This window comes from Oncorhynchus mykiss, chromosome 11 (assembly GCF_057628025.1).
Source record: "Oncorhynchus mykiss isolate SJ-2025 chromosome 11, ASM5762802v1, whole genome shotgun sequence".
Taxonomy (NCBI): Eukaryota; Metazoa; Chordata; class Actinopteri; order Salmoniformes; family Salmonidae; genus Oncorhynchus; species Oncorhynchus mykiss.
The window spans coordinates 18,141,846-18,155,019 of record NC_143032.1 but is presented as its reverse complement, the minus strand read 5'-3'; the positions used below and the strand labels follow the sequence as shown (position 1 = coordinate 18,155,019).

Below are 13,174 nucleotides of genomic sequence, written 5' to 3'. Positions count from 1 at the left end.
AGCATTGCCAATTCTGTCGAGACGGGGGACAGAGTGAGGTAATGTTTCACAAAATAATAGTAGAACAGTAACATTTTAGCGATGTATTTATTTATTACAATATTTGGACCATATGTAGCCAGATCTCGCCCTTACAAATAGTTTTAGCAAACAGTGAAATCGGCATATAGAGAGAAACATCATTGGCACAAGTTATTTTAAATTCCAATAAGATTATAAATAAATTATAGTGAAGTCTATAGTAGACGTACTCTCTTGCGTAGCTATATGAATAAGCAGCAGATGGCGCTAAAGTACTGTTTAAAAAGGAAACGCTCTTACAGCAAGGTTTCGGCTCTGAGTTTGTGTGAGAAGAGGTCACACAGTCCGTGCTCTGTTACACATATAGCAGTGTCCCCTCCCTAGGAAGGTAAGCATGTCGAAACAGCTGAAGGCCGTGAGACTGAGGAATACCTCGTTAATGTTCTCCAGCTCAAGGTGTCCCAGGTAGTACATCCTGAACACGTGATAGGGGACAAAACACACAAGCAGCACCAAAGCAAAACACAGGCTCTTCAGCTGAGCCCAGAACTCCTGGTGAGACATGCAGTCTCGCCCATACTTCCTGGTCAGAAGGACCATGACATGACACTGCAGTGCCGTCAGCACACAGGCCACAATGATGATCACAGAGCTCATGATGTAGTTCAGCACCTTGGCAACAATGTGTTTTTTCAGGTGGTTGCCGAACTGGAAACAGTGGGAATAATTGTTGGACATTGTGTTTGTCTTGTTGTTGGTGGTGTTATCGTGGACGTCCTTGCCGTAGTTGTAATAAAGGATGGGGGGGATGACCATAAGCATCACTGTCCACACTGCCACACTGGCGCCAAAAGCATGCAACTTCCTGGAGAAGAGAGGAGACCCTTAGTGATTTTGTGAGAAACAGATATTTGCCTTTCCCATCCCCCATGCCATGACACACATTGAGAGACACCTCTCTACCTCTACAACATAGTTAACTACCATTATAAACTGGGTGGTTCAAGCCCTGAATTCTGATTGGCTGACAGCTGTGGTATATCCAACCATATACCACGGGTATGACGAAACATTTATTTTTACTGCTCTAATTACATTGGTAAACAGTTTATAATAGCAATAAGGCATCTCAGGGGTTTGTGGTATATGGCCAATATACAATATAATATTTGTGCTATATGGCCTGTGGAACACACTGTTAACTACCTGTAGAACACGGTTAATTACCTGTAGACCAGGGTTAAGTTAACTACCTGTAGACCACGGTTAAGTTAACTACCTGTAGACCACGGTTAAGTTAATTACCTGTAGACCACGGTTAAGTTAACTACCTGTAGACCACGGTTAAGTTAACTACCTGTAGACCACGGTTAAGTTAACTACCTGTAGACCACGGTTAAGTTAATTACCTGTAGACCACGGTTAAGTTAACTACCTGTAGACCACGGTTAAGTTAACTACCTGTAGACCACGGTTAAGTTAATTACCTGTAGACCACGGTTAAGTTAACTACCTGTAGACCGCGGTTAAGTTAACTACCTGTAGACCACGGTTAAGTTAATTACCTGTAGACCACGGTTAAGTTAACTACCTGTAGACCACGGTTAAGTTAACTACCTGTAGACCACGGTTAAGTTAACTACCTGTAGACCACGGTTAAGTTAACTACCTGTAGACCACGGTTAAGTTAACTACCTGTAGACCACAGGCTGTTAACTACCTGTAGACCACGGTTAAGTTAATTACCTGTAGACCACGGTTAAGTTAATTACCTGTAGACCACAGGCTGTTAACTACCTGTAGACCACGGTTAAGTTAACTACCTGTAGAACACGGTTAAGTTAACTACCTGTAGACCACGGTTAAGTTAACTACCTGTAGACCGCGGTTAAGTTAACTACCTGTAGACCACGGTTAAGTTAATTACCTGTAGACCACGGTTAAGTTAACTACCTGTAGACCACGGTTAAGTTAACTACCTGTAGACCACGGTTAAGTTAACTACCTGTAGACCACGGTTAAGTTAACTACCTGTAGACCACGGTTAAGTTAATTACCTGTAGACCACGGTTAAGTTAACTACCTGTAGACCGCGGTTAAGTTAACTACCTGTAGACCACGGTTAAGTTAATTACCTGTAGACCACGGTTAAGTTAACTACCTGTAGACCACGGTTAAGTTAACTACCTGTAGACCACGGTTAAGTTAACTACCTGTAGACCACGGTTAAGTTAACTACCTGTAGACCACGGTTAAGTTAACTACCTGTAGACCACAGGCTGTTAACTACCTGTAGACCACGGTTAAGTTAATTACCTGTAGACCACGGTTAAGTTAATTACCTGTAGACCACAGGCTGTTAACTACCTGTAGACCACGGTTAAGTTAACTACCTGTAGAACACGGTTAAGTTAACTACCTGTAGACCACGGTTAAGTTAATTACCTGTAGACCACGGTTAAGTTAACTACCTGTAGACCACGGTTAAGTTAATTACCTGTAGACCACGGTTAAGTTAATTACCTGTAGACCACGGTTAAGTTAATTACCTGTAGACCACGGTTAAGTTAACTACCTGTAGAACACGGTTAAGTTAACTACCTGTAGACCACAGGCTGTTAACTACCTGTAGACCACGGTTAAGTTAATTACCTGTAGACCACGGTTAAGTTAATTACCTGTAGACCACGGTTAAGTTAATTACCTGTAGACCACGGTAAAGTTAACTACCTGTAGACCACGGTTAAGTTAACTACCTGTAGACCACGGTTAAGTTAATTACCTGTAGACCAGGGTTAAGTTAACTACCTGTAGACCACGGTTAAGTTAACTACCTGTAGACCACGGTTAAGTTAACTACCTGTAGACCACAGGCTGTTAACTACCTGTAGACCACGGTTAAGTTAATTACCTGTAGACCACGGTTAAGTTAATTACCTGTAGACCACGGTTAAGTTAACTACCTGTAGACCACGGTTAAGTTAACTACCTGTAGACCACGGTTAAGTTAACTACCTGTAGACCACGGTTAAGTTAATTACCTGTAGACCACGGTTAAGTTAATTACCTGTAGACCACGGTAAAGTTAATTACCTGTAGACCACGGTTAAGTTAACTACCTGTAGACCACGGTTAAGTTAACTACCTGTAGACCACGGTTAAGTTAACTACCTGTAGACCACGGTTAAGTTAACTACCTGTAGACCACGGTTAAGTTAACTACCTGTAGACCACGGTTAAGTTAACTACCTGTAGACCACGGTTAAGTTAACTACCTGTAGACCACAGGCTGTTAACTACCTGTAGACCACGGTTAAGTTAATTACCTGTAGACCACGGTTAAGTTAATTACCTGTAGACCACGGTTAAGTTAACTACCTGTAGACCACGGTTAAGTTAACTACCTGTAGACCACGGTTAAGTTAACTACCTGTAGACCACGGTTAAGTTAATTACCTGTAGACCACGGTTAAGTTAATTACCTGTAGACCACGGTAAAGTTAATTACCTGTAGACCACGGTTAAGTTAACTACCTGTAGACCACGGTTAAGTTAACTACCTGTAGACCACGGTTAAGTTAACTACCTGTAGACCACGGTTAAGTTAACTACCTGTAGACCACGGTTAAGTTAACTACCTGTAGACCACGGTTAAGTTAACTACCTGTAGACCACGGTTAAGTTAACTACCTGTAGACCACGGTTAAGTTAATTACCTGTAGACCACGGTTAAGTTAACTACTGTTATATAAGTATTCATACACATAGCTCATATAAACAAAGACATTCCGTCGTAAGAACACATACACCCAGCCACAAGACTGACCCCCTCTATTGGTCGGATGCTCAGGATAAGGCTCTGCTGTGCACCAATGGGGCTTCTGCTCTGGCTAGAGCAAGGCCCGCCTCCAACCCTCCGACCAGTCAAGAAGACCGAAACGACAAGACTCCACCTACTTTATTCTATGTATAAAAATGAATGTAACCGTTGTATAGGCTCTCTTTTTCACCTGGCTCCTTGCCGAGTTATGTGAACTCGGTCCGTGCACATAAAACTGCGGGACAAGATATCTCTGACTCATTAAAACTGTCTTTTGTTACAACTGAAATCCACTCTGTCCAGCGTCCGTGATTTGGTCTCAACTCTCCAGTATTTGAACACTAACACTACCTGTAGACCACGGTTAAGTTAATTACCTGTAGACCACGGTTAAGTTAGACCACGGTTAAGTTAATTACCTGTAGACCACGGTTAAGTTAATTACCTGTAGACCACGGTTAAGTTAATTACCTGTAGACCACGGTTAAGTTAACTACCTGTAGACCAAGGTTAAGTTAACTTAACGTAGTTAACTACCTGTAGACCACAGTTAAGTTAATTACCTGTAGAACACGGTTAATTACCTGTAGAACACGGTTAAGTTAATTACCTGTAGAACACGGTTAATTACCTGTAGACCACGGTTAAGTTAATTACCTGTAGAACACGGTTAATTACCTGTAGAACACGGTTAAGTTAATTACCTGTAGAACACGGTTAAGTTAATTACCTGTAGAACACGGTTAATTACCTGTAGAACACGGTTAAGTTAATTACCTGTAGAACACGGTTAATTACCTGTAGACCACGGTTAAGTTAACTACCTGTAGACCACGGTTAATTACCTGTAGAACACGGTTAAGTTAATTACCTGTAGAACACGGTTAATTACCTGTAGACCACGGTTAAGTTAATTACCTGTAGAACACGGTTAATTACCTGTAGAACACGGTTAAGTTAATTACCTGTAGAACACGGTTAATTACCTGTAGACCACGGTTAAGTTAACTACCTGTAGAACACGGTTAAGTTAATTACCTGTAGAACACGGTTAATTACCTGTAGACCACGGTTAAGTTAACTACCTGTAGAACACGGTTAAGTTAATTACCTGTAGACCACGGTTAATTACCTGTAGAACACGGTTAAGTTAATTACCTGTAGAACACGGTTAAGTTAATTACCTGTAGAACACGGTTAATTACCTGTAGACCACGGTTAAGTTAATTACCTGTAGAACACGGTTAATTACCTGTAGAACACGGTTAAGTTAATTACCTGTAGAACACGGTTAATTACCTGTAGACCACGGTTAAGTTAACTACCTGTAGAACACGGTTAAGTTAATTACCTGTAGAACACGGTTAATTACCTGTAGACCACGGTTAAGTTAACTACCTGTAGACCACGGTTAAGTTAATTACCTGTAGAACACGGTTAATTACAGGTAGTTAACTACCTATAGAACACAGAGGGTTAACTACCTGTAGAACACAGAGGGTTAACTACCTGTAGAACACAGAGGGTTAACTACCTGTAGAACACGGAGAGTTAACTACCTATAGAACACAGAGGGTTAACTACCTGTAGAACACGGTTAACTACCTTTACAATGAGGTTGACTACCTGTAGAACATGGTTAACTACCTGTAGAACACAGTTAAATTAACTACCTGTAGAACACAGAGGGTTAACTACCTGTAGAACACAGTTAAATTAACTACCTGTAGAACACAGAGGGTTAACTACCTGTAGAACACGGTTAACTACCTTTACAATGAGGTTGACTACCTGTAGAACACGGTTAACTACCTGTAGAACACAGTTAAATTAACTACCTGTAGAACACAGAGGGTTAACTACCTGTATAACACAGTTAAATTAACTACCTGTAGAACACAGTTAAATTAACTACCTGTAGAACACAGAGGGTTAACTACCTGTAGAACACGGTTAACTACCTTTACAATGAGGTTGACTACCTGTAGAACATGGTTAACTACCTGTAGAACACAGAGGGTTAACTACCTGTAGAACACAGAGGGTTAACTACCTGTAGAACACAGACGGTTAACTACCTGTAGAACACGGTTAACTACCTTTACAACGAGGTTGACTACCTGTAGAACATGGTTAACTACCTGTAGAACACAGTTAAATTAACTACCTGTAGAACACAGTTAAATTAACTACCTGTAGAACACAGTTAAATTAACTACCTATAGAACACAGAGGGTTAACTACCTGTAGAACACAGTTAAATTAACTACCTGTAGAACACAGAGGGTTAACTACCTGTAGAACACAGAGGGTTAACTACCTATAGAACACAGAGGGTTAACTACCTGTAGAACACAGAGGGTTAACTACCTGTAGAACACAGAGGGTTAACTACCTGTAGAACACAGAGGGTTAACTACCTGTAGAACACGGTTAACTACCTTTACAATGAGGTTGACTACCTGTAGAACACAGTTAAATGAACTACCTGTAGGACACAGTTAAGTATTTGAAGAACGTAGTTAACTTCACTACCTGTAGAACTCGTAGCGATCCTTCTTGCTATGGAACCCCAGCAGTCGTATGACGAGGATGACCACGTAGAAAACAAAAGCCATGTACATGTGCACGTGGATCATGGCACTGACCCCCTTACACAGCATCTCCCCCAACATCCAGTAACCAGCAGCATAGTAGTAGATCCTGAAGGGTACGGTGAGTAGGAACAGGAAGTGGGCCAGGGTGAGGTTGAGCATAGCGATGGTGATAACTGATCGCATGTTGGATTGGAGGATGTGGATCATCAGGGCCAACCCGATGACCCCAATGACCAGGACCAGGCTATAGATGGACAACAGGGTAAGATGTTTGAGGTCGGACATGGTAGAGTTAGAGGGAACCAGAGACGCCAACTTCGCTGGGGGATGGGGAGAAGCGAGAGAGAGAGAACAGAATGCAGTAAAGCAGACACTCTTATCAATTCAAATTAGGAGGGTAAACAACCAACCACACAATATCATTATTGTAGGTATTGACAAGATACAGTGGGGCAAAAAAGTATTTAGTCAGCCACCAATTGTGCAAGTTCTCCCACTTAAAAAGATGAGAGAGGCCTGTAATTTTCATCATAGGTACACTTCAACTATGACAGACAAAATGAGAAAAAAAATCCAGAAAATCACATTGTAGGATTTTTTATGAATTTATTTGCAAATTATGGTGGAAAAAATAAGTATTATAAAAATAAAAATAAGTATTATCAGAGCTACAGTAGACCTTTATACAAACAAGCCATTTGCAACACAGGCCCACCATCATTCACTTTGAACTGGACTGTGTGTTTACAGTTGGTTACAACAGCGTGACTTTAGATCATTAGAACGCATTAGTCAAAAGCCGCAAAATACACCTGAATGGATTTCTGCAAATATGTTACTTTACAGCCGCATCCTCAGAGCATGCGCAGACCAGCTGACTGGTGTGTTTACAGACATATTCAATCAATCCTTATCCCAGTCTGCTGTTCCCACATGCTTCAAGAGGGCCACCATTGTCCCTGTTCCCAAGAAAGCGAAGGTAACTGAGTTAAACGACTACCGCCCCGTAGCACTCACTTCCGTCATCATGAAGTGCTTTGAGAGACTAGTCAAGGACCATATCACCTCCACCCTACCTGACACCCTAGACCCACTCCAATTTGCTTACCGCCCAAATAGGTCCACAGACGACGCAATCACAACCACACTGCCCTAACCCATCTGGACAAGAGGAATACCTATGTGAGAATGCTGTTCATCGACTACAGCTCAGCATTTAACACCCTAGTACCCTCCAAACTCGTCATCAAGCTCGAGGGTCTCGACCCCGCCCTGTGCAACTGGGTACTGGACTTCCAGACGGGCCGCCCCCAGGTGGTGAGGGTAGGTAAAACATCTCCACCCCGCTGATCCTCAACACTGGGGCCCCACAAGGGTGTGTTCCGAGCCCTCTCCTGTACTCCCTGTTCACCCACGACTGCGTGGCCACGCACGCCTCCAACTCAATCATCAAGTTTGCGGACGACACAACAGTGGTAGGCTTGATTACCAACAACGATGAGACGGCCTACAGGGAGGAGGTGAGGGCCCTCGGAGTGTGGTGTCAGGAAAATAACCTCACACTCAACGTCAACAAAACTAAGGAGATGATTGTGGACTTCAGAAAACAGCAGAGGGAACACCCCCCTATCCACATCGATGAAACAGCAGTGGAGAGGGTAGTAAGTTTTAAGTTCCTCAGCGTACACATCACAGACAAACTGAATTGGTCCACCCACACAGACAGCATCGTGAAGAAGGCGCGGCAGCGCCTCTTCAACCTCAGGAGGCTGAAGAAATGCGGCTTGTCACCAAAAGCACTCACAAACTTCTACAGATGCACAATCGAGAGCATCCTGTCGGGCTGTATCACCGCCTGGTACGGCAACTGCTCCGCCCACAACCATAAGGCTCTCCAGAGGGTAGTTAGGTCCGCACAACGCATCACCGGGGGCAAACTACCTGCCCTCCAGGACACCTACACCACCCGATGTCACAGGAAGGCCATAAAGATCATCAAGGACATCAACCACCCGAGCCACTGCCTGTTCACCCCGCTATCATCCAGAAGGCGAGGTCAGTACAGGTGCATCAGAGCAAGGACAGAGAGACTGAAAAACAGCTTCTATCTCAAGGCCATCAGACTGTTAAACAGACACCACTAACATTGAGTGGCTGCTGCCAACACACTGACTCAACTCCAGCGACTTTAATAAATGAAATTGATGGAAATTGATGGAAAAATATATCACTAGCCACTTTAAACAATGCTACTTAATATAATGTTTACATACCCTACATTACTCATCTCATATGTATATACTGTACTCTATATCATCTACTGCATCTTTATGTAATACATGTATCACTAGCCACTTTAAACTATGCCACTTTGTTTACATACCCTACATTATTCGTCTCATATGTATATACTGTACTCGATACCATCTACTGCATCTTGCCTATGCCGTTCTGTACCATCACTCATTCATATATCTTTATGTACATATTCTTTATCCCTTTACACTGTGTATAAGGTAGTAGTTTTGGAACTGTTAGGTTAGATTACTCGTTGGTTATTACTGCATTGTCGAAACTAGAAGCACAAGCATTTCGCTACACTCGCATTAACATCTGCTAACCATGTGACCAATAACATTTGATTTTATTTGACATTTGGGAACATTACAGTTCTATTGATCAAACAACCATGAAAAGGTGTGCTCTCTCTCCCTCAGTTATGCACATCAACAACAAGATTAACAACTAACGCTAACCAGAGCAAGATGAGCTCAAATCTAACAAAGGAACATTAGATAAACCCTCTCAAACTTTTTCAGCTAGTTGGCCGTCAAAATTGCACTGATAAAAGATGGGGAATTGTAGCCTCCTCGTCCTTCTGCAGCTTGTCTGACAATGCATTCTTGTCCCAACCAAGCACCCAAGCTAACTGGCTAAAGTTGTCTAGCTTGCTAGCTAGCTACTTCCAGACACAAATGAGAGGACACCTCACTCTGACCATTTTACTCGCCGTAGCAGAGCATGTTATCTAGTGTTCGTGACTAACTATTACATTTTTTTGCCTACGTTTACTGACACCGGTCATATTCAGCGGGTGTTGCACATTCGTAAATTCATCAGTTATTCTGTTCTCTGGCACACTCAGACGAGAGTGCTCTGAAATCGGAGTAGATAGACAGAGTGAATTTGCGAACGCAAGAGATATGCTAACTGGACAACAATCGTTCATGTTCTTGCTAGCTAACCAAATGACACCTGCATCTAAAGCTGTGTATAGCCACTGAAAAACTATATGAGGGGAAAACATCAGTCAATCACCCATTCCTCCAATGACATGACATGACATCCTCCTAGCAGCTAGCTAGATCTAGCTAAGGTTAGGCTCTGTGTTTTTAGCTTGCTACATAAATAGATGTGCTAGCCTATTAGCTACGTTATGACTGACTTGTGATCATTGCCCTTGCTAGTTTGATTGTATTGACATTCCCATCCTTAGTTACATTCGTCTGTTTTTGTCCAGAGTATTGAATCATTGAAACTGAAACAGTGCATCCCGAATGGAGGCAGCAAACAATGTACCAGGCCAGCTGTGATTAACAACCTGATAGCAATATTTGTTGGACTACCAAGAAATGTATTGGTGAATTATATTAATCATGCATTGAACTGCATCCATCTATTCTGCCAACAATGCCTTAGTGTATGTCATGGAATGTTGACTCAAATATAACCTATTTGTAAAACCTTTTATAAAGTTGGTTTTGTAGGATAAACTGGGAATTTAATATTTTTGACTGATATTATGATTGTCTGTTTCATGTCCGCTGTCAGTTCCACTTTAAACTTTACGTCACTGGTTACTTTGTACTAAATGTGAAATGTTTTTGCAATGGGAAGTGATAGTTGTACATTTCGATTAGGAAATGCTCAATGGTTGTTTTTTTTGTCTTTTTATGATTGAAACCTACTGGCTTATTATGTTGAGTTTATGCACTGCTTATCCTTTAACATCATGCTGTGTGTGACTGCTGTCTTTCCATCGGCCCTATGTATTGATGCCTGGAGAAGGTGGTAAAGTCTAATTTTGTCAAAAAGTTCCCAAACTGCCCACCCAGCGAAGGAAAGGTGCCCTGTGTGGAAAAATCCCATGTTTTGTATATTTCTTTGTGAGTTTTCCTATACGTTTTTCAGATTTTCACTCTCAAAATGACACTTTGTTATAGGAAAAAACACAAATTTGATGGTCTAAGTCCACAACAATGCTTAAACCACATCAATCTGGTTGGGTTGGCCTGTCAGGGTGTGTCCACCCATGCCCCGTGATACAAACAGGCATGATGACAATTGCACATCACAAGTAGCCTACTAACCAACACTTCGGACTAAACTTTTCAATACCTGGTTTACACACCCATTGTTGCCTTAGTTAACATGAACATTTACTGGTAGATATCATACGTTGAAACGTCTTTCCTACCCACCGGGCTACCGATGTCGTTCTTCTGTGAGCTGCTCCATGCCAAAACCAGTTGAGAGCTGCACATTCTTGCTGTCTGCAGATGATATTCAGCTGTAACTAGGCGCGCATGTGTATATATTTCACGGGCTTTGTGATTGTGTTGGCTACTTTGTGCATGATTTCTCTATTGTACTACATACATGATAAGTCGTATACCTCCACTACACTATTTTGATACTCAACAGTAGGGATTAAGAAGTGAGTATAAGCAATGCCCGCTGAAAAAAAAGTGGGTATACCTGTGTATACCCTCCACTACACCACTGGCCCTTTGTGTTTTACAAAAAGTGACCTCTCTTACATGAGTGCGCTGGTATTATGGTTGCTGTCCTTTCAGAATCACAAACCTGTCACACACTGAAGGTCTATAGGTTCACCACTGTACTAACCCGTCACACACTGAAGGTCCAATAGGTTCTCCACTGTACTAACCAGTCACACACTGAAGGTCTATAGGTTCAGCACTGCGCAAACATGTCTATAATAGATATAAAGGCTGTTAAGATACTAATGTTTCAAGAAAGGAGTGTATATATTTGGCCTGGCGAAGCAGTTTTATGCACTGACTGAAAGGAAGCTGATAATTCTGAGTTTTTACTCTGCTGGTTTTGGCTGGTCTCGGGAAGAAATTACCAGTCCTCACTGTCCAAGACTGAGTACAAATGTATCCAACACTGAGACACTCAATGTGGTCTCGGGTACTACAGCCCTGCATTATATACATACTGTCAGTCACAGTGGACACATATTGTAATACAGTGAGTGATTGTACCTGTCCATATCTACTGGGAGTGACAAAAGAATGAAAATTCAACTATTAGGAAACAACCAATGTGCAACACAATCCTCCTCACAACCTTAAAATCTATCACGTAAGTCTCGTGTCGTTACAGAAGTCTTAAGTTCTGAAAAATGACAATAGAATATATAGCAACATCAAATCATTCTGTAGACCTACCTTCTGATGGATCAGGTAAAAACTTTCCACAGAGAAGGAAATCGGGGTGGTGTGAGTGTCAGGAAGTTTTTGTGAGTGTCAGGGCATACAGTATGCGTGTGAGAGAGAGTGTGACCTATGCACCACCCTTACCAGAGCTGCTTTACCACCCACTTTTATTTGTAAAAAAGCACAGTGCGTTTGACAGGTCCTTTTTACATACTGTCTGCAGAGTCAGAAGCACACAACACCACATTCACGAGAAGGGATTACACATATGGCAGCTCAGCCACAGAACTGTCAACTTCCTCTGACCGGCTCTATGCACCCACACTGACAGAGAGAACACTTCCTGTCTTTCTCTGGGAGGACTCTATATTAAAGTCTTTCTATAGGCCTTTTAAAGGGTTTACAAAGGCTGTGAGCAGCTCCATACATCATTATTCAGCCTCATAAAATAGAATGTGTATGAAGTGTGAGTGTGTAATCCATCTGGTGAGAGACAAGGCTGTTCAACAGAACTGAAACAGGATGTGGTGAAAATTGAGAGATATTCTCAGACGTGCCAAATTAGCCAAGAGTTTTCTTCCAGTAAACAAAATCATCACTCCATCATTGTTCTCAGAAAGAGCTGATATACACTCACCGGCCATCTTATTAGGTACACTATCCCGTACACAAAATTGGATCAGTCCTACAGACAGTGAGTCACATGGCTTGCTATATGAAGCAGGCATTGAGGCATTCAGTTGCGGTTTGATTGAACGTTAGAATGGGCGAAATTAGTGACCTAAGCGACTGAGCGTAATGTGATCATCGGTGCCAAGTGCCAGATCAAGTATCTCAGAAATGGCCACCCTCCTGGGCTTTTCACAAACGACAGTGTCGAGGGTTTACAGAGAATGGTACAACAAACAAGAAATATCCAGTCAGCGGCTGTCCTGTGGGCGAAAACAGCTCGTTGACAAAAGAGGTTGAAGGAGAATGGCAAGAATCGTGCAAGCTAACAGGCGGGCCACAAACAGACAAATAATGGCGCAGTACAACAGTGGTGTGCAGAACGGCTTCTAGGAACGCACAAATTGTTGATCCTTGTCTTAGATGGGCAATTGCAGCAGACGACCACACCAGGTTCCACTCCTATCAGCTAAAAATAAGAAGAAGCGTCTCCAGTGGGCACACGGTCGCCAACACTCTTATGTCAAGTGTTATTGAAGTGTTGTGGTTGCAGGTTCACATGGCACATCTAAAGCTTTTTATTTTGGGGTTTTGCTATAGGC

The 13,174-nt window shown here is 42.3% G+C and overlaps 1 protein-coding gene across 2 annotated transcripts; it reads right to left on the bottom strand.

The window, feature by feature from the left end:
- Window positions 1-73: 73 nt before the first annotated feature.
- gpr141 (G protein-coupled receptor 141) lies at window positions 74-12,422 on the bottom strand. 2 transcript variants are annotated; one of them, XM_036935106.2, is made up of 3 exons: window positions 11,916-12,422; window positions 6,377-6,758; window positions 74-886 (listed from the first exon to the last, which is right to left on the bottom strand). In XM_036935106.2, the coding sequence occupies exons 2-3, from the start codon at window positions 6,721-6,723 to the stop codon at window positions 358-360; spliced, it is 876 nt and encodes a 291-aa protein (XP_036791001.2). In that variant the 5' UTR covers window positions 6,724-6,758; window positions 11,916-12,422; the 3' UTR covers window positions 74-357. The 2 variants fall into 2 exon arrangements, with proteins under 2 accessions (XP_036791001.2, XP_036791002.2); XM_036935107.2 differs by lacking the exon at window positions 11,916-12,422 and adding an exon at window positions 10,920-11,012.
- Between the last annotated feature and the right edge of the window lie 752 nt (window positions 12,423-13,174).